We start from the raw sequence: 26,947 nt of genomic DNA, 5'->3' as shown, positions 1-26,947 counted from the left end.
TTTGTTCCAAAAATTATTTCTGAAATGAAGAACTCTCCAATGAGATTCAGAATAAAAAGATGGTTCATCCTAAACTGTATTACTAGCAGATCTGAATGTAGATGAGATCTTGTATTGCTACTGGACATAGTTTAGTACTAATTTCTTTCTGAACACTAGAACTACCAAGCCAGTAAAAATAATGGGTTTCAGATTTTTTTCTTTTACAATTCACGAAGTTATAGAAATATTTTCAATTAAATGTTTATTCAAGCAAATCTGACTATATCCTGTCATTATTATAAAGCAATACACATCAGTCTCGTTTAGAGGTCGGTAGTTCTAGTGTTAAGTGGATCTCCAAAATGTACTTGAAAAATGGAACGATTTAATTAATATGTATGTGATATTCATCGCTATCGAAACGATAAATGGAATCGTAGTGAGATAGTCAAATTTCATCCAAATCCGCAAATAGTTATATTATTAACAGTTACACATTAAATAATTCTTAGCATTTTGAGTGGGGCCGAATCGGTTAAGCTGGTCCCTTTACAGGCGGTAAAAAAAGGTGCTCGAGTTTATGGCTTCACTGGATTCACCATCTCACTATTGCATTATCAACTACCTGTTATAGTCATTGTTACGCAAACATACTGCGCAGGATTTTCTACGCGTACGCTCATTCGAATGTGTTAATAGAAGCAAAACAGGGGGTTGTGATTCGCGAAGTCGGACGATTAACGTTTCATTGAGAATTCCGATCGCGTGGTCGCTCGCCTCTTCACACAAACGAGACGCGATATACGCCGACAGTTTTATCAATGAGCGGCTAGCGTACCGACAAAACAGATAACACGCTGTCGGTTAGCGTAATCTATCAAAGAATCGTAGCGTGCTAATAGTCAGGTGAACGATGCTAATGAGTATGATTTTTTACCTTGATCTGCACAACGGTTCTTTCATTCTCTGGCATGATTTCTCATTGTTCCCATCTTTTGAAAAAATCTCGAAAAATTCTGAGGTGCTTGTCAGACCCCTAATAAACCTCTGATGAAGATCAAAACCTCCTTCCGCCTTTACCCGCGCCGCCGTTCATTTCTATAAATTTACAAGCCATCCGTTCGCCTAACTGGTAGACCCCTAATAGACCTCTGATGAAAATCAAGACCTCCTTCCGCGTTCACCCGTACCGCCGTTGATTTCTACGGAACCGCAACTCCCAACAATGTTCCGTAAAGTTAAAATGAGATTCCAAGATAACTTTGACGATCGTGCGTAATCATTAATCCACCTAATTCGTGTGCTTCTAATAGACCTTCGACGAAGATCGAGACCAACTTTGGCCAGCACCGCTGTTCGTTTCTAACGAGACCGTTCTATTCGCAGGCAAATGGGTCGGAATCTGATAATACCGGGCGGTACGAGAATCATCGACGCCCGCGGAAAGTACGTGATGCCCGGTGGCATAGATCCGCACACCCATTTCGAATTGGAGCTGATGGGAGCCAAGTCGGTCGATGATTTCTACCAGGGCACCAAAGCGGCCGTGGCCGGCGGCACCACTATGATCATCGACTTCGTCATCCCCAGGAAGGACGAGTCCCTTTTGGAGGCGTACGATAGGTACAGGGAAACTGCCGACCAGAAGGTCTGCTGCGATTACGCGCTCCACGTCGCCGTCACGTCCTGGAGTCCGAAAGTAAGCTATAAACGTATTCGCCAGCTCGACACGCGATGCTCCGAACCCCTGAGTGGCCGGTCGGGGTTGTCACGATCCCATGCAACTTTAAACTCATTATTATTTCATGCGTCGTAACCTATTTAGCCCCACTGTACTACGTACAGTTCGTTAGAAAGAAGAAAAACACTTCACCGTCGTACTCGATCAAGTTTTACGGTAACGGTTCAGCTAGGCGTCGAGCAGAAAGTATAACCGGTACAATAACCCTTACGCGAACTTGTTTCTATTTTTCTGATCATTTTCAAACGTCCCCGTTCGCATACGAGCTGAATAAAATTCAAAACAAATATGTTCTTCGGGCGATGGTAATATCTGCTGTTAACACTAGGTTTACGGAGCATTAAAAGTGAGTATTTTACATGACTTTATAAAAATAAGAAGAATGTAAGGAAGTAAGTTTGTTGAGTAATTCCACGTAGATGGATCTTCACAATCTCGATAATCGTAAATTAAAAATATTAGAACCCGTCATTTTGACGGGTCCCGTAAACCTAGTGTTAATATTGAACAATATTTTACTTTATTTCTATCAATTCTAGTGCTCTTTCAATTCCTTATACTCGGGGATCCTCGAGTGCCAATTCTTCTTTCATCTTACTTCTTCGTTAGTTGACTCATTGGAGCTTTTGTTCCAAAGGAACTCTGACCCTAGAATCCTATCAGTGTTAGGCTGGACCTCGGTGTCCTGGAGAGACACCAACCCAAAGGATACCCTTATCAATGCTAGGCACGTTGGTTCCATAGTCGGGATCTGTCCAAATAGGGTTTTCGAGAGTAAGAGCCAGAAGCCGAGGCTGGCTCGCGAAAGCAGCTTGGACAGGCCTGTTATAAGGGAAGCCTTAGCTAGGTCATCGCGCCACGTACGATGCGATTCGCACACGCTCTCCATTCTATTTAGTCGCCCGGAATGAGATAATTACCGTAACACGAGCCTTTCCTGGAAAAGAAAGCATGTCTAGGCATGACCCCTTTCTTGATAGTTGTTCGTTCAACGTCAATTGCTCTGTGAACCTCCTTCGTGGGGCGGAAAACAATGTTGCGCAGGATCGCCTATTTTTGTAATTGTCTCGGCTGATTATCTCTGGGATCAAAGATGGGTCAGAAGTGTTTTAACATCAAATGCACTCGTCGTTGCTGATTAACGGCGGATGCTTTTGACGATTTTATGGCAGCCGTAGTTAATGATAGCCATTCAAATCCTTCAAACATCAATTACTTTTACACATTTTTGAACCTGCTTCATTGAGGTCAACGATCGATTCTCTTATCGGATTTAACACTAAACCTACCAAACATTAACAGAGTACGTATCTGGTAAATATTTCCTTATAAAAATGGCAACCCTAAATTTATTGAGATTGTCCGTAATTCTCTATATAATAAATGCTTGGACAAGGAGATTTATTCTACTATTTTCCATAAATGAATTTTTATAGTTTCCATAATTGTAAAATATAAAATCGGTAATTTTTACCGTGGTAGGTTTAGTGTTAAAGCAAGTATCTCATGATTTGAGCTGGACGCAAGTCCTGCTGTCTGAGGGTTAAAGTGAAAAAGACTAATTAGTTGAATGACTTAGGGACCGGGAATTTATTTATCTCTATAGTGGTTTTATTTTGTAAGAATTGATACGCTGAAATTCTTGTAATCTTTGTATCGTTTGCAACAACATCCACCCATTCTTTCCACAAACGCATCTACTCGTAATAAAAATATAAATGATCAGCGAGCCAATCAGAGTGGCACGGAACAGTACAACACGGTACAGAACCTGCATAGTCTCTCTTCGACAAAACCTTGACCAAGTGGGCCGTACAAAAGCGGCCTCAAATTTCGCGTTTTCGTCACGCCGAACATTGTCCTCTCCATGAATATGGAACGAACGTAATCGTTACACAATGTCGCAGCAGCACCCGAACGGAATTTACGTAACCCGCTAACGACGTTCGGAAATTAGTGGGAGGATCCTTTGAACGGTCTTCGCGTGGTGGTCTCTTTTGTCGGGGGCCCCATTAGACGACTGATATCTTTCGTGCAAATCGGCCGGAAAATCGATCGGCTCGATCGATCGGCTCGATTGGGCCGTCCGCAGAGAAACCGATCCCGGCGATTAATCGACTGTCCGATCTCCCGCCCCGGCTGCTGGATCATTGTGCTCGGTGCGTGAGGTAGAACCCGCGGCCTAGTATGTCGCTCGAGAGACAGGTCTGTCGTCTCTAAATATGGGAAAAGCGATAGGTGTCCACGGTAAATTGGCAAATCGCTGGGCGATCTGGTAGCCACGGGTTGCTGCTTCGCAGCTACGCCGCGCTGGCTGCTGGGCCGTCGACTGGTAACTGTAATCGGGATCGTGAATGGAATAACGAACGGCCGATGAGGAAATCGCCGGTCCCGCGTACGGACGCATGTAAATCATCGTGCTCCTTATTTGTTGCCGCTTGTCGGCCTGTCCGGCAATTAGATATGGATAGAGATAATAGGTTGCAACGAAGAATCGTCAAAATCAGAACATATTTACATCTTCAGCCGAACGAATTTAGTTTACAATCAAATAATAAAAAAGTTACTGGTCGACACAGATAAAAATGAGGCTTGTCGAATATCTCGCTTAATAATATATATATAGTAGGAGTTTTGTGGAACGAGATATATTGCAGGATACCATACGAGGTTACATTTTAGTTATGTTAAGATTTATCTTAATCATAGTGTACCTTAAAAATATCTGATATTTATTATTCATTTCTTGGAAACATATTTTTAGCAAGGTTCCTTTTTCATTGATTTATTGAAGAGGGGGGGTATATAGTGGTACTTTAGAGTTTATTGTACCCATTCGATCAATCGGTTATTACTAATAACATTGATGTCTTTTTATGTGGGGGCTTAGTAGTATTTTTATTTGTTACTTGCTATTTAAAAACGAACGTTGTCCGCATACTCGTCTATCCGGTTGGATTTACTTATCTACCCGTCTGAAGCTCGCAGCTACCTGTTCCAGGTGAAAGAGGAAATGACGACACTGGTGCAATCACACGGTATCAGTAGCTTCAAGGTGTTCATGGCGTACCGCGACCTGTACATGCTGAGGGATCCGGAACTGATCGAAGTGTTCAAAACGTGCAAGGATCTCGGCGCCATCGCGATGGTTCATGCGGAAAATGGAGATATCATCGCCGAGGTATGACCGTGTTCGTTATAAACCTAAATTTTCGATCTGTGATCTGTTCTCGAACAAAGATGAAATACGTTCATTAGCCACAATAGTTTGCTCCGCTTCTATGTTGAAAGTCTGAAGTTGATGTACAAACTAATTCGTGGCCTTTTATTCATGAATTTGTTATTTATTTATACACGATTTTTTTTTAACATGTGCTTCAATAGAGAAGTTCATTCAAAAATTTCTGATGAAAACATTTTCATAATTTCAGTAAATCGTGAAAGAAAAAATTGGGAACCAGTCATTTTCAACACAGTCGCCATTGCTTTAGTTGATCTTGCAGCTGACGGATAAATCATTTCTTGAAGGAAAAACGATGGTTTCGACGCAACGAAATCATCGACGCTCCTGTTACCTATCGCGTGTCGAAAACAACGAAACCGGTAACATTCTAATGGGATTAGGTTCGACGAGTAAGCAGCATAAGTGAAAACTTTCTAGCTCAAGGAATGTATGACTTCCTTAGTTGCCTTTGCCAAATATGGTCATGCGTCATCGTGTAACAGTAAAATTACCTTTCGTAGCTTCCGATTTTTTCCCAGTTTATATAAGCAACTAGATATCGTTTGTTGGATCATGTCCAATTGTTTGACAAGCTTCTTTCGTATTTGATGATGAATTATGCAAGAGCTTATTCAATTATTCATTGGAAAGCTCAGGATTCGCATTCTGGAACCTTCGACCTGCCACATTATATACATACTTATGTATGTAAGCCACGGCAGCGTTTCTTAAAAGTAAAGTAAATCATTTCCTCAACCTCAGGATCACCTCTTCAATTGAAATACAAAAGCAGTGCTGCGTTAGATATATTACTTATTTTATAACTGTTATAGTGTTATATATAGATATTATACTGTAATATCATGCTCAATAGAGTGTGCATTATGCACATTCTAATGTGACGGATGAAAGATCTGGTTTATAACGTTATAATTGATTTATTGTGAGAGGTATGAATCAATTTATACACGTAGTAAGAGGAGGAGGAGGGAAGTTATTATGTCTATGAACGTATTTCAGCTGCCTTCTTTTGAGAAACAGACCATAGTCTCTGGTCACAAAATTAGGTCCACTGAAATTTGAAGACCTGAATAATATCTAAGTGGTAATCATGAACGTCGAAATATTGTCAATTTAACATACATTTGCAATCTCAGATACCTCTAAATTAATATGACAATTTGTTACTTTAAACATTCTTTTTTTCCTCTGATTACAATTTTTTCTGATAACTAAAATTATTAAGAAAAAGAAACAAGTGTTTATGTAACCCTTGTGTCTTGCAATTCACGCAGAGAAGGGTTATTTTGCACAAAAATTCAGTCATTTGCGTAGAAATACATTAACAGTTAATAGGTACGACCTATTGCAAAACACATATTAAACTTGCATTTACGATGCATTTTCGATCAAGCTTAAATTTGTAATCAATTTATTTTATGATAAATATTTTCACCACAGCTATTTCTTTTAAGCCATAAAGAGAAGACTATTAGATACGTAAAATCCCCACTTTAAAAATCCTAAATGTTCGCTGAGCTGAAGTTCCGAAAATCGGACAAATGCGATTGAGTTCAAAGTTTGCACATAACCTTATGTGATATTAAAAACATGTTTCCCAAAAGGATTTTTGGCGACTCGAAAAAAAAATTTGTATCATACTAGTATCATTTTCTACCTTACCGATGAATCTTGGTTAGGTTTGTGGTGAGGGCACGTAAAACACGTGCTTCGTCAATTAAAAAGGGCAGAATTCGCTACAGTGAGTGTCCAATAAAGTAGGAAATGATATTAGTATGATAAAAAAAAAAATTTGTTCGAATCGCCAGAGATCCTTTTGGGAAACATGTTTTCATTACAAAATGAGGCTACTTACCAAATTTCAGGTCAATCGGATTTGACCGATTTTCGGAACTTTAGCCGTTCGCCGAACTATTTTTTTTCAGATCCGAAAGTTGCATGCCTCAGTGCACTGAACATTCGAAAATAGTAAAACTAGTCGGCTAAAAGTTCTACACATGTTATTGAATAACCATTTGAAATAACAAGGTACGAATCTCGAGCGTAGTTTGCGCTAATTGCCTGGCACGGGCGGATCTAGCTCGTCGCGGATCTAGTCACGAATTTCTTCGGGAATAGATCATCGACCGAATCATCGAAAATTGTTTCAGAACACGAAACGATTGCTTGACGCCGGTGTTACCGGACCGGAAGGTCACGAAATGTCACGTCCCGAGGAAGTGGAAGCTGAGGCTGTGAATAGGGCGTGCGTTATAGCCAGCCAGGTATGTCGGCAGCAAAAATTATTCGACACAAGCCGGAAGTAAGGGAACCATATTTAGAAGTTGTATTTACTGTTGTCTAGTGTCCTTTTACACTATTTCTGGCACGCTAGTTCGCACGGAATCGACATGTTATCGTACCTTTGCAGAAACAAAATTGTTAGATGTGCGGCGCTATTTTTTGTGGCTATAGCCATTTGCATACCTTGGTTAAATGTAGATGCTATATACGTGCATTTTTATGTTTACTTAGGATAAGGGATCCAATTACTGTGGGCGTGCCAGTTACTGTGCCTATATTAATTGTAGTTATTTTTAAAGCATAATGAATATTAAAAAAAGAGATATTAAATTTTCTTCATTAAAATCAGTCAATACATATGTTATATATCTCTTTTTTAATATTCATTATGCTTTCAAAATAAGCATAATTAATATAGGCACAGTAATTGGTATCCCACAGGAATTGGGTCCCTTACCCTATATGTTTGTTCAGATGTGAGTCATTATTCTCGTATTCATTAAACCACTGGAGATAGAATGGCTTGGGATGCAACTGAATGGTTTCATTGACCTTTAACACTCTTCGAGTCAGTATAAACAGGAAAATTTTCTTTTTCTATATTTCTTTTTATATACAGTAATATATATGTATATTTATCATTGATCGTTTATACACGTTGTAATTTAATTATAGACCAGTTTTCTTCCTTTTACAAAATGTCAATATGGTAATTTAAAGAATACAGTAAAGTCTTGATCTAAGTCTAATCTTCGGGCCCGTGCTGTGACAAAGATCGTGCAGGGCTGCTATTTTCTTGTGACTGAATACATCCTGTAGATGTAGATAGTATAATATTTAAAAACCGGTAAAGGTTAAGTAAAATCGATTAACCCCTTCGGGACGACGACGTCAGATCATCGATTCCTTTCTGTAACGACTCCCGTCGTACGGTATTAACATAATCTGTTCGTGATTTCGGCACATTGATATTAGCTAGACTGCGAATTAGTGTATTTATAAGACACATGAATAAGTAAAATAAAGAACTGCGAAAACATTAGAAAAGCTCCAGAGCATCGCTACACTATCTCCTGTTTATTAAAATTATTGAACGGGAAAACGTTTTTACCTCATTCCTGTTTCTTACAATTGATAGATCCGCGGTCAATTCATAGTTACGTTAGACATCGAAAAAGTTAACGATAACGAACGAAAGCTCTTTAACGACTGAGCTATATGCAAAAGAATCTCGGTAACATTCTTTTAAATAATAATTTCAGAAGCAGCTGTCACGTTACATTAAAAATTTGTTGAATTATCATTAAAATTGCTGTCGTTTTCAAACAGTTTATCGAGAAACTCTCAACTGTTCATCTTTGGCTTTAAAAAGACTATTAAAATATTAGTAATACAGTCTGATTATGTGCAATAAATTTTGAAATATTCACCAGACTCGGTACAGTCCACAGACGCCGGCCTTGAAGGGTTAAATGTCACAATTAGACTGTGGATCTTTACACAAAATAAAAAGGGTTTGCATCTATTGCGAGACACAGGAGCTAAATAAAGTTTGAAGTTATTAATTTCTTTTTAATATGTCCCCTGCTTTAAATTGTAGGTACTAATATTTTTGACAACAGCATAAAACCCGCAGTCTAGTTATTATTTTTTCACGAAAGGAATATAAGGTTTATGAACGGTCATGGAGGTTCTCAGCGAAGCCTTTCAGTTGCAATCGGTAGCTATTCGGTGTTCAGTGGGTTCCTTTTTGGTCGGCCCTCCGCAAAGACAAAGCGTCTCAGTTTTTTAAGTCACACGATCATTTCCGTTGTATCATTCTGCATGCTTAGGTGAATTGTCCACTGTATGTAGTGCATGTGATGAGTCGTAGCGCCGCGGAGGCAGTGGAGGCCGCGCGTAAGCATGGCGCTTGCGTCTTCGGCGAGACGTTGGCGGCCGCAATCGGCACAGATGGCACGAACTATGCGCACAAATGCTGGAAGCACGCAGCGGCCCACGTTTTGAGCCCACCGCTCAGGCCAGATCCAGATACACCTCTTGTTCTCACGAACAAGTTGGCCACGTGAGTCCGACGACCAATTTACTCTTTTGGGGATGAATTTGATCCACGGGGGCTAAGTCCGATACTTTCCCAGAGGAGGATTCTCGTGCAACACTCGCGAACCATCAACGATTTTTGTGATTTTTTTCTTCCAGAACATTCAGTCTAGCATTTTATTAAGCAATTCAAACGTAACGTTACGATTCTCCCGCGAACACGCACGAGAGGCAAAATTAACACTATTTCAGGAATTACGATTACAAGACTATGATGTTCCAAGACCAATCGCAATCCGTTCCATTATTCCGAGTTTATAAAAACCATCGTTAAATATTGCAGCAGCCAGATAAAATTCTATTTCAATCTTTTTACAACCGCGATGTTTTTGTGCCAACACGCCGAACGGTTATTTTAAAACTTTTGTTGCAATTTCCACCTGAATTTAACATTTCTCTAATAGATCATTCCTGTTCTTTTTTAACGCTAAACCTGCCAAGCATTAACAGTATCTGGTAAATACTGCCTTATAAAAATGGCAACCATAAATTTATCGAGATTGTCCGTAATTTTCAATATAATAAATGCCTATTATTTTCCATAAGTGAATTTTTATAGTTTCAATAATTGTAAAATGTAAAACCGGTCATTTTGACCGTGCTAGGTTTAGTGTCAAACAGTTCTGTTTAAATTGGCAACAGACTTCATACGCGGTTAGTGCATTACAAAAAGAATCTAAAAAGACAGAGTTATATATTTACTTATTGCCGGACACTTACAGAATCGAACACTGACACAATAGGCCGTTTAACTGCTATTTTCAGTGTTTAACTCGGGATTTATATGAAAAATGGATTTTTTCGTTATCGTTACACGGGAATCATCCTTTAGTCGAACAACGTTCGATGAAACCAGTGTCGCCAGATCAAGACTTGTTCCCCCACTCTAATTTCCCCATCTACCGCGCTATTCCCTAAGTTTCCGACGCCTTCCGTCTCTGTCGTGCATACTCCGGTACTGGCAGAGAGAGGGTAACATTTTCCCCTCAGTCCGTGCTCCCTCCCCTCATTTGGCGACACTGGACGAACCTCCTCTTCAGACTGAGCACACTGTTGGAAATATTTATGGCATCATTCCCTTAAACCCGCATACATCTTCTTTACCATTAAATCTCGTCTTTTTAAAGAAGGGAGCCGAGACATGCCGGCAGCGCCATTTTAAATCTCCTCTTCCATAAAAGAGAGATATAGAGAGCTAGAAAATAACTTGATGTAGTAGTCACAAGATCTTTGTGATGATAAAGATCTCTAATAAAAAAAGCTCATTTTATCAAGGAATGGACGATGAAATAAATCATCGTTTCTAAAGAAAAACGATGCAATGAATATCTCCAGCAGTGTCTAATGGAAATAAACCATTTTCACTCTAACGAGGCTACGGGAGAAACGGTATTCACAGTTGGCCCGAACCATTGTTATAATAATTTTCTTTCGCGGAAGCTTCTCGAATAAAGTTTCAATTCCGCTGGCCAGATAAGCGTAAAGTTTCTTCTCGGATCGAGAATAGTTCGGGACCATTTATCAAAAGCAGACAATGCGTCTGGGGCGCTTGTTGCCGAGATACGGGTCACGATCCACGGTAACCGTGATTCAGGGATTATCTACGTTCGCTTGAACAGTACACGCGAGCCGCATCGCAATATAGTTCCGCCGTTCCACGATGTTGCATGCGCCGGAAATTATATTTAGAAATACATATCTGTCGAAATCCTCGTGTGCATGCAGGCTGATCGTTGCTGCAGTTAACGTTACTTTTCTTCTACTTCCCCCGATATCTTCTGCATCGAATATATCGTTGTTGTACGGCTGGCACGATCCCTCTTCTGTCGATGTGTACACGTAGCCGTAGTTGTACGTGTATTCGCTAGCCACTTTGTGCGTGAACACGGTTGAAATACGCAAGAACGATTCCGACTAATCTTCGGAAACAGGAGACAGCTGGATTTACTCGGTGCACACCGTAGAACAGGCGTTGAGTCGATGTAACGTGCAAATTAGCCGTATTTTAAATTACAATTACGCGACTAAAGCTAAAATGAGACGATATTTTATTCGTAGAATTAAAAAATTGGTGCATTGACCTGATTGGGATGAATGAATATTTTTGCTTTTAGATCTTTTGAAATTATTAGGCGCCTTCTAGTGTAGCTGCTGGCTATCGGTCGGAAAGATAAAGATACGTCGACGAAGATAAACGTGTTTCAACCGTGGACACGGCTCGATGTAATCTGTGTCGTAAAATCAGGATAAGGAAAGTCGAAGCAGAAAATTTTGGCTGTTGGAGGTCCTTCTTGTGTTAAGAATCGATCTTATTTTTTCTAGCTTTTCATCGAAGCTTTTTATATTGTGTCTGAGGGACGAAGTTATAATTGATCGTTGCTTCGAGTCGAAAAATAATTATACGGATATTTAATTTATTTAAAAGAAAAAATAGAAGTTCTTTATGGTGGTAACGTGTTATGTACAAACTGTGCATACAGCAAATCTTCGCCCGAGGACGAAAGAGTTTGAAACTCGCTTGCTTCATTCACATTCGAGAAATAGACTGTTGCTCAAAACGGAAACACTTATGACTAAACTGCAGATGTTTATGTCGCTTTGTGTTAATGTCAGGGTGTTACAATACCGGGTTAGATTACGACGTTTTGCATCACGATCATGGAAATTATGGAACACGTGATAAAATAAAATTAAAAGCATATGAATCGATACAGCTTTATGTGTGTAGGGTAAGGGACCCAATTACTGTGCCCACATTAATTACACTTATTTTTAGAGCATAATGAATATTAAAAAAGAGATTACATTTTTTTCATTAAAATCAGTTAATATATACATATATTTTATAATATACATACATAATACTTAAAAAATAATATTACTTAAAAATAAGTATAATAAATATAAGCATAGTACTTAATAATTGGTATCCCCACAGTAACTATGTCCCTTATCCTATGGGATGCAATAAAATATAAATCGGACTATAATTCTATCTTACAATTAGCAATACTGAGATCAAAAGGGCAAAAGCTGTGTAATGAATTTTCCGAGACGTTTGAATAGCTTGAAATGGGGACAAGAAATAATGGGGTCATTCTACGCGTCTTCTCATTCTGGGAACTCAAAGGAGATGGTGGCAGGTAGCCAACGAACGACCTTGAACAGCCAACATAATCTGCTTTGAGAATAGAGAGCAGTGAGAGGATTTAAAGTGTCGCGTTTAGGTGAATAGCCCGCTGTACATAACGGCGGTGACGAGCAAATCCGCCGCTGACGTTGTGTCAGTGAAAAGGTCCGAGGGTGTCGTCGTGTTCGGGGAAACTCTCGCAAGCTCTGTCGGTATCGATGGCAGCGAGCAATATGGGAAAGTTATTGAAAAAGCAAGGCGATACATTACTAGCCCGCCGTTGAGACCCGATTCCACGACACCTGCTTACCTAATCGAACACCTAGCCCAGTAAGTAATCTAAAACCCAAATTACTACTACCTACTACTATTTTTAATCACCGTACGTTATTTCACCAAAATTGCTTCATTCGCTTCCTCCCCTTTTTCTTTGTCGTCCGTCAAGGTTACGAGTCCTCAGTTTGCGGCCGTGGCGATGATTCAAGCGAGAAAGAGGTGAACTTCACTTTCTGGGATCAAAAATTCTGCACTTTTTTTGATAGAATCCTATCGATTTTGATGAGAAAATTCCAAAAATCCAAGTTTTAATGTGAGGAATTGACTGGTTCAAAAATTATGCGTGTTTAAGCGTTTTTAACAGGTAAGGGCGTCGCCATATTGGCGTGTACTCACATACCGTTTTGGAACTTGCATTTTAGGAGTTTTCTCGTAAAAATCTACAGGATTGTATAAAAAAGAGTGCAAAATTTTTAGTCCCAGAAGATGAAGTTCAATCGTCTCTTTTTTAAAAAATGAGAGAGGTTTACGACGGAGCTTCGCAAATGTTATGCTGATTTTTTGATGAGCCTTTGGCGGATTCTAGTAGGCACTCGTTAACTTGAGTGCTCCAACCCCTTGTAAGGCTTGTCAGGGGTGAATGATTAATAAATCATAAGATATTGACTTCTATTTTTGTATCTTTCCGCTGTATCATTGCCTGGGCATTGGTACTTTTGAAATTGATGACCTCGGAAATTTTAATTACGCACATACAATTTACAACGTGGATAGAAAGTAATTACTAGATATGGAGGTTCTGATGTGATACAAAAATTCAAGTTGACGAGTGAAAACTTGATTTTCTAGTGTAATTACTAGGTTGCGGATTTTTATGCAAAACAACGTTCTTAATTTATGTATTTGCAGTGTTATGTTGCACTCGTCCATTTTTACCATAAACGCATGAAATCCGCTGTCTAGTAATTATTAACTCATCGTATGAACGCCTAAGATATTGAAAATGATTCCAAAAAGTTTCTTTTATTCGCAATTTAAATTTATTTATAATAGTATTTGTTATTTAGTTTTAGCGCTTATCTATCATACAGAGGATTTGTAAACTTCTAAATTGAGATCACTGTTAGGTTTCAGCTGATCTCGTGGCGTTGTTGTTAAAGGCTTATACGTGAATCGTCGTCTGAAAAAATCAGTGCAACAGTTGACAGCTTTTCTCGTTAATTTATAAAATGATGATCGAATAAAAATTCACAGTCTGCTGAGAATTCATTGTGTTTCACCTTTTCTCACGATAATGAAAACAAACAGGGTCACTGTCCTCTCTCGTTGTTGACTGAGGCAGCCTACCGTCAACCAACCCCATAATATGGCGGAGATAGCGCTGTAATTACAAATCCTCAGGAAATACGCTCACAGAAAGGACAAACTGTACATTCTGTAGTAAAAATCTTTGAGTTTCACTTCTACTGCATTCAAAAGAAGCATCGAAATATGTAGCAACAAGTAAATATTAGATTGCTACTTTATAACAGAGAAATTGACAAGATGGTGTACACTTTACAAATTTTAAAGAAGAATCGAATATAATCATCACGCTTTTCGCTATTTGATTTGGAATTATAATTTCATTTATTGTTTACAATTCTCCTAGAAAACAAACTGAAGGTTAGACGGATTAATCAGTATCATCAGAAATATTTTATTCGTATTAATTTTGCACCCCATAGAGTGAAAACAAAATAAAAGTACAAAACTCTAGGGAAATCAGAAGAATTTCAGAATATTGTTGTTACGTTCGATCTATTAAAATTACTAAAAAAGAAACACATTTTCGTGTAACATTAACATAGAAAATTTTGATTTTGCATAAGGATTCACAGTACAGTTATAAAGAAATCTCGACTTCAACTAGAAAAATGATTATAATTAAATTTCTTTGTATTTTGAAAACAAAAGTGGTTTATCTTATAAAGAAGAAGCAGAATAAATTAAATTAAACTACTATTTCACACAGAATGTAGTAGTTTAAACATTTATAAAAAAAAACCTAATCATCTAATATCGTAAGTAGACTGCGATCCGTATGCAAAATAAAAATTGTGAACAAACAGAAATTTATTTCCACCCTTAACGATTGTGATACATGTAAAGTAATAAGTGATCCTTAATTTGTCTGATGTTTTCACCGTTTTAAATTCTACTCATTTTTCTTATAAATGCATAAGCCGCGATCTAATCGTACGATACAAATGTTCCGATCGCTATTTTTACGGAAGGTCAGTGATCCAGAGTAAAGAGGCTCGGGCGCTGAATGCACTCCAATGAAACGTCCTGAACGTTTATCCCTTGTCGACGTCTCATTCGGATACATCTAAATCGAACCGCGTATTTGTGCGAAACGATGGATTTAGGCGAACGATCGATGGATCGAAGAGCGCCGTAATTTACGCGCGGTTGCGTCACGAGTATGCTGTCCGCGTCGCACGAGTATTCAAATGATGGCAATAAATTACGGCAACGAATTGGCACACACGATGTTAGCGTAACTGAACGTAATTCTAATGGACATCGCGTGGGAAGTCGCTTTTATCTCGCCAAACGGCATTAAACTTAATTAACCGGTCAGAGAGGAAAACTCGTTCAAAGATCCGCACGAACGACGATCGGCACAGTCGCGCGTTTCACTCGACCGCGTGGCGCGTTTTTCCTTTCGATGTGGAAAATAAGACAGTCGACTTGGCTTATCAGGTGTCAAGGTAACCTTCTATTTTCCATCAGCTCTCGATGCGTTTCACGCGTGTGCGACGGATGCATTGTGCAATCGTTGCGCGTGGGAACCGTGTTGCCGTGGGGTGGTAGTTTTGGTGCAAAACAGACTGGTAGCGAATTGATGAATAATTTAAACACCTAGGTAGGGGGACCCAATTACTGTGGGGGTGCCAATTACTGTGACTATATTACTCTATTACTATATATTTAAAGCATTCTTCTTCTTCTACTTCTTCTTCTTCTTCTTATAATTATTATTATTATTATCTTTATTTTAGCCTTGCAGCCATGAAATTTGGACTTGGTTTACAATTCCCCTACCTTGTACATATCTGTCTTATCTCACACAGCATAATGAATATTAAAAAAGAGATATAACATCTCAACAAAAATTGAATATCTCTTTTTTAATGTTCACTAAGCTTTAAAAATAAGTATGATGAATATAGACACAGTAATTGGGTCCCTTAACCTATTTTTAAACTGGTGAGACTGGGGTCAAAAGCAGTAAAAACTTTAGTGTATGATCACGTAAAAACTATTGTATTTGCAACGACAATTTTTATACGAAAATCTTATAACATTATTGATAACAGTTTCGTTCTGTAACAATTAATGCCCAAGTTATTAATGAGAAATGGAGGCCGAGGAAAGTGTTATTTTCCTTTTGTTAAAAATACTTATTGAACTAACTTGTAACAGCAAATCGAGAGGCGTAAACTAATTCATACAAAAAGAAACTAAACATGAGTCAAGGTCATTAAGAAATTTCACGATTAGGGTGAACGCGTGAACTGTGTTTAGCGTGTTCTTCGTGCGTCCAATCATTACACTCCGTGCACTGCATGAATTTTTTATTTAGTTTACTAGAACTATACGAATCGAGGCACACGAGAGAATTGATGCTCCTCTTCATTCTTGCTCTTGTTCTTTTTACAATTTTTTCTTTTCAAGTTTGATTTGCGTGTTTTTTACTTTTTCCCTCTGTCTTTCTATATAATGTATTTCGAGTTTTCCTTTCCCACAGGCGTTTGAACAATTTCAAAGCACTAAAATGGGACTGATAAATTATAAAACAATAATATAATATAATATACTTATATTATTATAATTATAATACAATTATAATTATCTTTGTATTTCTAAGTTATCTTTTCTTATACCGTTGAAAAGTTATTCTATTTAAAAATATGTATTAATTACGTATTAGTAGTGTTCCATTGTAGGACACGAATGTGTGTACTTCAATTGTAATTTTACATTCGTTAATGTTTGCAGCAGGTTTTAAATTATTTACAGTGGTACTTTCGTTACCTGTTATTTTTGACCCCGGTTTATTCTATCCAATTCAAAGTGGTTACAGCGAAACTCCAGTTGATAAGTGACGATAAGAGTTGACAAATTTTCCGCAGTACCTGCAACTTCGTATTCGAATAACCGGTATATGACAGATTAAGTGCGGATAATTGGTATCGGACAATATCTTTCCTTTGCCCATTTTTCTGCGTACAAAAGATTAACGGACACATAACTGGAGCGCCGCGTGGTAGATAAAAGAGATCTGCAGAGGTTCAGATAAAGCCGCTCAGCAGAGATTTACTAAATAGGACATCGAATAAAATGTTCCAGTAAATGGAGCTTTGCGATAGGGTAAGGGACTCAATTACTGCCAATTACTCTGGGGGAGTCAATTACTGTGCTTACATTAATTATATTTATTTTTAGACCATAATGAATATTAAGAAAGAGATATTAAATTTGTTTCATTAAAATCAGTTAATATATATATATATATATATATATATATATATATATCACTTTTAATATTCATCATGCTTCAAAGATAAGTATAATTAGTATAGGCACAGTAATTAGCACCCCCACGATAATAGGGTCCGTTACCCTATAGCTTCCCTTTTCGCGAAAGACTTTTTGGTTATTTTTCAAAATAATGGGGCAATTTGGTTAAACCTTCCGATGACTCTTTTTTATCCGAAGTATTTGCATTAGACTAATCAACCTTAGAACGACACTGTCTTCCAATAAAGCTCTATGTAAATAATAAGTTCATTCATTTCGTGACTTTGACACGAAGTATTATCAAACAGTTGGGCAATTGTTAATGAATATTGATAATTAGACTAGTTTTATGCATTTATGACAACATTGTCTGGTATGAAATAATAAAAAGATTAAAAGTATTTGACACGAAAACTATCAGGCGAGTCAAAGTGACGCTTTTCAAATTGTTTATTTTACTATTACTACAATTGTAAAGATTTTTCTGTAAAAAACTATTAAATAACTCTTCATACATTTCTGCACATTTTACAATAAAAGTTGCATCAAACATGACGAAATATAATTTTTATAACATATACAAAATGTATGTCACTTTAACTGTTAGTACTTATAGTGTTGAGAACACCAATGTATTATTTTCAACTTGCTGAAACTATTAAAGGAAGAAATAAATATTTACTTATCTGGCTTCGGTTCCATGCAACTAATGTAAGAGTGCATATTTTTATGCAAAATAAAAGTTTCTTAAATTAATTGTATGAACAGCCAGATAAATATTTATTTCTTCCTTAATTAGTTTCAGCAAAGTTGAAAGTAATATTGGTATTTTTAATAATAGAAATACTGACAGTTAAAGCGACCCACTTTGCATTTGTTACAAAGTCGATCAAACTAAAAATTTCCTTTTCACTTTAATAATTTCGGTCAATTGAAAGTAATATATTGTACTACTATTATTTTTAATTGAACACTGTTTTAAATTGCCTCCACTCATTTTTGTTATAAATACATTAAATCCGCAGCTAGCATAGTGTATTAATAAACCGTGAAATGAGCTGTTTATTAATAAAATGCAGGACTTCCCAACTGGAAATGTATGAGTTTAGGGTGAGGGACCCAATTACTGTGCCTATATCAATCATACTTATTTTTAAACCATAATGAATGCTAAATTTTTCATTAAAATCAGTTAACATATATGTTATCTCTTGTTAAATATTCATTAAATGCTGTAAAAATAAGTATAATTAATATAGGCACAGTACTTAGTACCCCCACAGCAATTGTTTCCCTTACCCTAATATTGGGATAAAAGTTTGTCGTGTTCTGAACTTTATTGTATTTGCCCTAGCCTCTTGTTTGGAGAACGGTATATCTCGAGGGATCGCTTCAGGGTTTTTAGCAGTGTGGTTCTAGGTTTAACCGACATTAGCGGACCATTGATCTTCGACGTTCTGTTCTGTCAGGGATGGCCTCCAGGTAACCGGAAGCGACAACTGCACGTTCAACGCGGAACAGAAGGCCCTCGGCAAGGACGACTTCAGCAAGATCCCGAACGGCGTGAACGGTGTTGAGGATAGGATGTCCATCGTTTGGGAGAAAGGTGTCCACGCGGGCATAATGGACCCGACGAGATTCGTCGCGGTGACGAGCACGAATGCTGCGAGAATCTTCAACTTGTACCCGAGGAAGGGGGTGATAGCTGTCGGCTCAGACGCCGATATAGTCGTCTGGGACCCCAACAGGAAGCGTACGATTTCCGCCGAGACCCACGTGCAGGCCGTTGACTTCAACATCTTCGAGGTAAGGGCACGTTCGATATTAATCGTTAATAAACTCTTTATTGTCGGAGAACTCGCTTTCCATTGATCCTTCCACGCACACCCGCGACAGGAAATTTTATTAGTCCGAGGGACGAGTCTATGACGTCAAGGGAAAATCTGCGGATCGATCCATTTTATGGCAACCGTGACTGATAGCTAGACTGCGGATCTTTATGCGTTCATGTCTCATGGAAATTTTCAAAAAATGCTGGAGTATCGAATTCGATGAAATTTAGTGCGATTTTCATCTCTTTTGGATCTACAAATGCTATTACCAATGAAAACAGGATTTGATTTGGTACCACTTTCTTAAAATTTGTCCACAAAAAATTGAAAATTGCATAAACATGCGTAGTCTACTGATAGCTTATTCGAATTTTTACTCGCCAATTTTATTTTTAAAAAGACTTTTTAATGCAAGTCCAACCGATTGATCTGTTTCAGGGTATGGAGGTTCATGGAGTACCTGAGTATGTGATAGTGGAAGGACGTGTCTGCGTCGATGAGTGCGAGCTGAAGGCTGTGCACGGTTTCGGGAAATTTGTCGAGACACCGAGCCACGTTAATTATGTGTACGAGATGATAGAGGACAAGGAGAAGGTACATTATTTCTACTACGATAGCTAATAGTCGCGTTACCATTAGCTCATTTCATTTATCACAAGTTAGACGAAGACAAAAAGGGTCTTTAAAGAATATTACAAAATTCTTTAAAGAATGGGTTAAGTTTAGAACCTATTTGAGAAGGTTGCAGAGTTCACGGACTATTTATTTAAGAATTGTAAGAGCTCTTGCTTGATACTCAATCTTCAGTAGAGCTTATTGGCAAACGAATAGAGTTTCAAACGGAGATGTGCGTGACGATGAAAAATTAGTAATCTGCTTAGCAAACTAGCTATCTGAGAAAGTTATCGAGTTCGTGCACCAGTGATTTAAGAATTTTCATACAAATAGCCTTTACCTGCTACACAATCTTCGGTAGCACTCGGCAAACAAATTTCGAACTGTGTGACGATAAGAAACTAGTAATCTGCTTAAACTGTTAATGCTTAGCCCCGTTTTCCTACATTTGAACTACCTCTGAACTCGATTAACTGGGGGAGCGCATAATCGATTACGCCTACGAATACGGTGAAATGTTTGTTCAGAGACCGCGTGGCGTGCCGAGGACCGAGGCCGAGGCGAAGAAGTACGCGGAGGAAGACGCGGCCATCGCGAAGGCCAGAGAAGAGGCTAGAGCAGCGGCCATCGCCAATGCCCGTCAAACGAACGGTACCTACGAGAGGCCGAAGCCGAAAGTGTCTATACCAGATTGCGTGCCGACTTTGCCAGACTCTGCCGTGGTGACGCCATCCTCGAAAGGCCCCCGAATGGAAGGACAGAGAAATTTGCAGGACTCTACTTTCTCCATCAGCGGTGGGTAGCTAACGGTTGTGCTAACGACTCAAGACTATCAAGTGCCCTAGAAAAATATTGGTAGTCTCAAGCGTTTATTACAATACAGCATTAACCCTTCAGTACGACCGGCATTGTGCCCTGCTAAATACGTTGCCATAATATGTCGATTCATTAAACTTTTTCATAGCAGTTCCCCACATCTGGAACGTGAGCAATAGTGGATGACAATGAATCGTGTGTAACTAATAGACTGTGGATCTTTGTGCATTTATAACAAAATTGAGTAGATAAAATTTGAAAAAAATTTCAAATGTCAATATACTATTTCTCATCTGTTAAAATTAACAATTGAAGAAGTAACATTCTACTTGATTTCTATTTCTTGTAATCGATGCAGACAATTTTTATTTTACATAAAGATCCGCAGTCCAGTAACTGACAATCTGGTCTCGTGTAATCATTTTCGAAACGCTTGTTAATTCCTGAAAATGTTCTGGAAGGGTTAAACATCCTAGAATATTATCCATTTGTGATACTAAAAACAGGTGACTACAGAAGCATATTTTCTTCAAGGTGTTGACTCCGGTCTTCGTTGGTAGCGAGAATTTAACCTTCTAGTCTGCGGAGTACGCATTTCATGAGATGAACATTTTTTAATTAGCTCCAAGTGTTTTATAGAAACGGCCCCACTGTGCGTGGATCGCATGAATTCTCTGAGATACTGAAAGCATTAACGAATTGTTCGCTTTTCTTGCAGAGGACGTCGAGGAAGCGAGAAGAGCTTGCATCCGCGTGAACAATCCGCCTGGTGGCCGCAGTGCGGGAGGTTTTTGGTAATTTTTGAAAGACAGAGTCAAGGTCCGCTTTGCATATAGAGATTTTTATTACGAACAAATAAGAAAATCTCTTCCCACCCTCACCCTCCTTTATCATTCATATGCACATTCGTCATTCTTCCTTCTCTGTCTCTCTCTCTCTGTGTTTCTCTCTCACTCTATCTCTCTCTATCTATCTCTATCTTTTCGTTTCACATACTAGAACCGTCAGACCCGCTTTCAGGTTCGCTACTTCGCCAAATACTAAGACTTAAGTTTCGTCATTCACACGTTTCCCTTGTTTTCAAATTCACCTATGTATATTCCCATCGATCAAGGTCTGTTCCAAAAAAGGAGGATTCGGACGCCACTGGTCAGTAGAGAGTGGTCACGCTCGTATACTCATGTTTTAATCACCATTTCTCGCTTCGTTATCGCTTCATTGCCGCCTCCGTGTATCCGTGCGCTTCATTCGTTGACCTTGGACGGTAGGTTACTTCCGTGGAAGTCGATCCGCGCATGTTTGCGAACCAACTGAATAATACCTGTTCTCGTTAATTTTTACTGACCGCGTCGAATCTCATCGACTGCGTTGTGTTTCATCGTACCGACACTGACACGGGACTCTGAAGCGTTTTGATCGGTTCACTGTGACGCGTGTCGGGACTGCTGCGTATGAAATGCTTCGTCGAACTGGCCTCCAGGAGCTGACGACTCCTTCGATGCGTTCTGCGCGTCATGCGAATATTGCGCGCGGTCAATGGTACCATCGATATTAATAAATACTGACAACAGCACTGATTTTGCGTGGGCAGCAGCGACGGCCACACCGAGTACACCAGTCCCGTTCAGCAAGCCTCGCGGAGGGCAAGGGCGCCCGCCGATTCCCGTTTCAGTGTCGCCAGATGAGGGAAGGGAGCATGAACGGAGGGGAAAAAATTATCCTCTCTCTGCCAGTACCGGAACTATGGTCGCAGCGGAAGCGCGGTAGAAGGGGAAGTTAGAGTGGGGTACAAGTCTTGATCTGGCGACAATGGCCCTGAGGGCATAGCCGAGGGCAACGTGACGTCAGCGAGCAAAATATTGTCATTGGCTGAACCGTCGAAAGGAGGCATGGTTCGTTGCCCGCCAAGTCCCTAATGCCCGGGAAGGAACGGGACTGGAGTACACCAACGTTCGTCTTCATCTCTTAATCGTCTTGCATCTGCATCGAGGGAGTTTTATATCATGATACAATTTATCCATTTAGATTTAATACTGGGCGAGAGAAGCATTCACTCGATATGCTAATCGCAATAGTGTAAGTAAAATAGTTTAAGATTTGCGAAATTCAAGTTATCGACTAATACGATTGACCGCGCATGGTTTGTTGAAAGATTTATTATATGTTGCGTTACCTGAGTAGAACGTTATTTATTTTCCATTAATATATTAATTGCAATATAGTTGAAATTGTAACGAGTTTATCTAATGTAACTCTGATTTTACTTTATAACTCTATTATATCTTATAAATAAATCCTATTTATTTATGACTCTGACAGATGTCGAAATTGCAGCAAAAAAAAAGATTTCATATGCAGCAGTCTCGCAAAAGTAGGCTTCAACAACAGTAAGAGAAATTGCTGAGTACACGAGGAAACTGTAATTACAATAATACGCCGGTACTAGTCTATTCTCGGATGAAATATTGAATGCTCATTTATTAGACCGTCACCATGTAAACATCACAATCTACTATCGAGGTATTGTTGTTCCAATCGTACAGAAAAATACGTTCTCTTTTGAGAACAGACATCTGCATGCAATTATTCTTACTGCGATCGTTCTTACAAACACCGCTGTACAAAACTGCAAGTTTGTGCAATAATTCCCAGTGAACGTTTACGGTATACATATATACTCGACACGGTATTGTCGTTGTATCGTCGGATTCGATGCATTTGTACAAGCTTTACACAATTAAAGGGAAAACAAAGTTGTAGTCGGTTTCATTTTTTCAACGGTGGACTTGCGTGCGAGCTTGTTATTCTTGTGCTCCAAGGTCAAAAGCTTACGAGCAAATTATTTATTGCATATTACATGTACGCTCGACTACAGAAACGGAAAAAAACAAACCTAGCATCTGTAACGCAAGGTCGGTGACCTTGGAAAGTGTTTGAATTAAAAAAAAAGAAAAATGATTACGGGTGTTATCGCGAATCATGAGTTGTACATTAAACGATTGTTGGTCGGTTATTGTTATTCACTTTTGTTCCCGTACGATTATTTACGCGCCGCGCCGATCGTCATTGTCGCACCGACGTTTAATAGTTACGCGATCGGTGTGATCACCGACGCAAAAATGTTACGTGACCCCCCGGTGTGCTCCGTTACAACAGAGAAAACTCGCCTCGTTCTCATCCGATCAAAGTTTAAACTTAACATGCGCAGCCGTGTATTTCATGGGCATAACATATTTTATAAACTATCGACTACGTTAGCATAGATCGCGCCCCGTAATGTTAATCGTAAGTTTATCTATTGACAAACGTCGATCGTTCTGTTTTCCACGTCGCGTTCCAATGTTACGACACGATTATTGTAATGTTACGTTTCACCGGTGACACCGAGTAGCGCTGCGTTTCACAATTGATTATTGTATCTGTTAATTGTACCGAGTGTAAATATTATTAAAATATCCTCGGTTCGCAACCGGGTTCGAACGGCCCGAACGATTCTGTTGGAAAACTATGATATGGCACTCGATCATACTTGACGAGATAATAAATATTCACCGTCGAGAAATAAACGATTTACACGTAGGAGAGAGTTTTTGAACCTTTTTCAGCGTGTTTGTACTCCGCGGTAGGGTGAGGGACCCAATTACTTTGCCTATATTAATTATAGTTGTTCTTAAAGCGTAACGAATATTAAAAAAGAGATATTCAATTTTTTTAAATCAGTTAATTTATACGTTATATATCTCTTTTTTTAATATTAGGCATTTTTAATATTGTAGCTACAGTAATTGGGTCCCTTATCCTAGAAGCTGAGAATTTAGAGCACCAATCTCGTGTTCCGAAATCATAACTTTGGTACTCCGATACTCCGATTGGCGAGTAATCATTTCTCAGCGGATTCTACAGGACGGAATATAACTCGGAAACATCAGCGCGAACAATATGTTTCAGAATACTAAACAAATTACGCACAAATCTCCCCGTACTACGAGTGAGGAACGAATATCCTAAATTACTTCGCTTAAAGTGGACAATTAATGCGGTTGCAAGAACGTGCACAATGATCACTCCGTTACAACTTGATTGCAAGAAAATTCTACCGTGGGCTGATAAGTTAGAAAAGAACTGTGAAACTGGATAATGTGCCTAGACTTTTTCACGCGCATATATTCAAACGAACTTCCACAGATTTGAGGAAATTATAACAAATATCTACTACTACTCATCTACTTTGGCTTCTGCTTGTCAGCCTGTAATGACGATAAACAAAAAACATAATTTTAGCTATTAAAGATGCTAGGTCAACGGAAACATTGACTTTTAGTACAATTAAAATTAATTATTAATTATATATATATATATAAATTTGGATGAGAAATCTACCTAGTAGGTAGAACGAGCGAAGCCTAAAAAGGATTATTTCTAACTTATCAGAGTGTAAATCTTCACTTAAAGAACCCTACATTCCGAGATTGTCATTGTTTACATCTTTCTGCGTCTACTTTCTCCCGGAAACGATTATATACATTTTTTTTCTTTATTTAATTATTATTTTATTGAGCTGTAGAGACGCGTCAAGACGCGCGCTCGTCGGCTAGAGTAACCAATAATGGTTCTTAACATGATAATAACGCTAAGGGTAACGATATTAATGATAATAATCATCGCATAATAAATATCCGTCACGTACTCATTATCGTGTAAGAGCGAACCGGAAGTACTCCGACTAATGTGTGCAAGGCTTCTCTGAGCTAGTCTTAAACGACCAAAACTGTTGGTTACCGTTGTAACAATTGTAACAGAGACAATTTTACCATCGTGAATGTGAACCTCGTGAATACACTTTTCAGATGAGATTTTTTCGATCGCGTTTAAAAGGGTCCGAAGAGGTTTTTTGAATAGATTTTTCTATCGAAATTTCGCGAACGTTTCTAAGAATTTCTACACGTGAAATAAATTAATAGGGATTGCGGAGTGTGACGTTTCATTATCGGGTATAATTACAATAAAGTACGGATTAGAAAACGAGATTTGTAGCAGCAATACTCGGCGAATATCAACAGAAGCAATAAAATCATAAACGTTCATTTTTTCCCGGTTGTTAATATTCGATCACTAAATAACCGAGATTTTATTCAATTGAAAATAGGATTTACCTTTTAGGATAAGGTAACAGCTCAATGTAAACGAAAAGAATTGTCAATTGGTTCGTATGCGTTAAATCTTCATATCAGGAAACAATGAATAAAGTATTAATAATCCGGAGTAAAATCGTTTTATCGATCCGAACTTTATTGTAGCGCTATATATACATAGATATCTAGATCGCAATTATTTCATTGGAACGACACCACTATTTCTGATAATAATTATTCGATTGGTGCATACAAAATGTTTAAACATTGGTTGTTCTTTTAATAAACATTGTCTGTATTTGAAAACCTTCAATTTTGTACTGTAAACGGTACAGCGTACACAATAACATCTAAAAAACAGCCATGGACTTTGTAGCTTCGTTTAAAAAACCTTTACATATGCACCGGTCTAATGTGTAACTAGAAGTGCATAATTATTAAACTGCGGGTTTTATGTGCTCACAGCAGATGCAACACAGACGGAAAGAAACTAAGTTGAAAGTTTAATGAAACTTTTAATGAAAGTTTTATCACAAATTTTACCTGAAAGAGGCCATTGGCAGAAAAAGTGGGTTTTCACTTAATCCTCGACACGACAAATTAACTTGTAATAACATTGTTTTGCATAAACATCCGCAGTCTAATGATTGCATAAGACCACTTGATGTTTGGATAATCGAGAAACAGTTTCATCTAATTTATTACAAAAGCTGTTTCATTTAGGCATTTAACAATTCGTTGACTCTCCAATCGTTATCGTACACGTACGTTCGTTTCAAGTTGACCATCGTTTTTCCTTCTTTTTTTTGTTTTTAAATAAAGGTAACAATTGATGTTCACAACACCAAAGATACTCGCAGGTATCTCCTCGTCAATTGAAGACCCGTGTATTGCGTAAAATGATTCCCACGGTAATTCGCGAACTCGGAAACGTGCGAGGGCTTAGCAAACAGATTTACCTTTATAAAAATAATCTAATTATCAATGTGTTCACGTTACGTGACCTCAAGTCGAGTATTCAAATGAAATGTATAGTTTATCGATATAATAAGTGATACAGCTAGAGTAACTATTTATGTCTGTTATAATGTATGTGATCGCTTGAAATAAAAACTTGACAAGAATATTAACCGCCTACCTATGATTTTCATTTGTCTTATGAACGAGAACGCAATTACTATTATATTATTTGTATAATACGACATTCTTGTTTAAACGTAAACTTAA

General features: G+C 38.4%; 1 protein-coding gene across 2 annotated transcripts in view; it reads left to right on the top strand.

Moving 5' to 3' along the window:
• The window catches only part of Crmp (Collapsin Response Mediator Protein), a 41,467-nt gene extending 17,300 nt beyond the window's left edge, over positions 1-24,167 (top strand). Inside the window, exons 3-10 of one of the 2 annotated variants that reach the window (XM_076785332.1) lie at positions 1,369-1,681; positions 4,725-4,904; positions 7,118-7,231; positions 12,578-12,810; positions 18,795-19,131; positions 19,596-19,751; positions 20,300-20,567; positions 21,307-24,167. In XM_076785332.1, the coding sequence (XP_076641447.1) occupies positions 1,369-1,681; positions 4,725-4,904; positions 7,118-7,231; positions 12,578-12,810; positions 18,795-19,131; positions 19,596-19,751; positions 20,300-20,567; positions 21,307-21,386 (1,681 nt within the window). In that variant the 3' untranslated portion in view covers positions 21,387-24,167. Of the gene's footprint in view, positions 1-1,368; positions 1,682-4,724; positions 4,905-7,117; positions 7,232-9,082; positions 9,316-12,577; positions 12,811-18,794; positions 19,132-19,595; positions 19,752-20,299; positions 20,568-21,306 lie in introns of both variants that reach the window. The other variant, XM_076785330.1, reaches the window with a different exon arrangement.
• Positions 24,168-26,947: the final 2,780 nt, after the last annotated feature.

This window comes from Halictus rubicundus, chromosome 3 (assembly GCF_050948215.1).
Source record: "Halictus rubicundus isolate RS-2024b chromosome 3, iyHalRubi1_principal, whole genome shotgun sequence".
Lineage (NCBI taxonomy): Eukaryota > Metazoa > Arthropoda > Insecta > Hymenoptera > Halictidae > Halictus > Halictus rubicundus.
The sequence above is the reverse complement of the archived record's forward strand: the minus strand, read 5'-3'. Positions and strand labels throughout refer to the sequence as shown.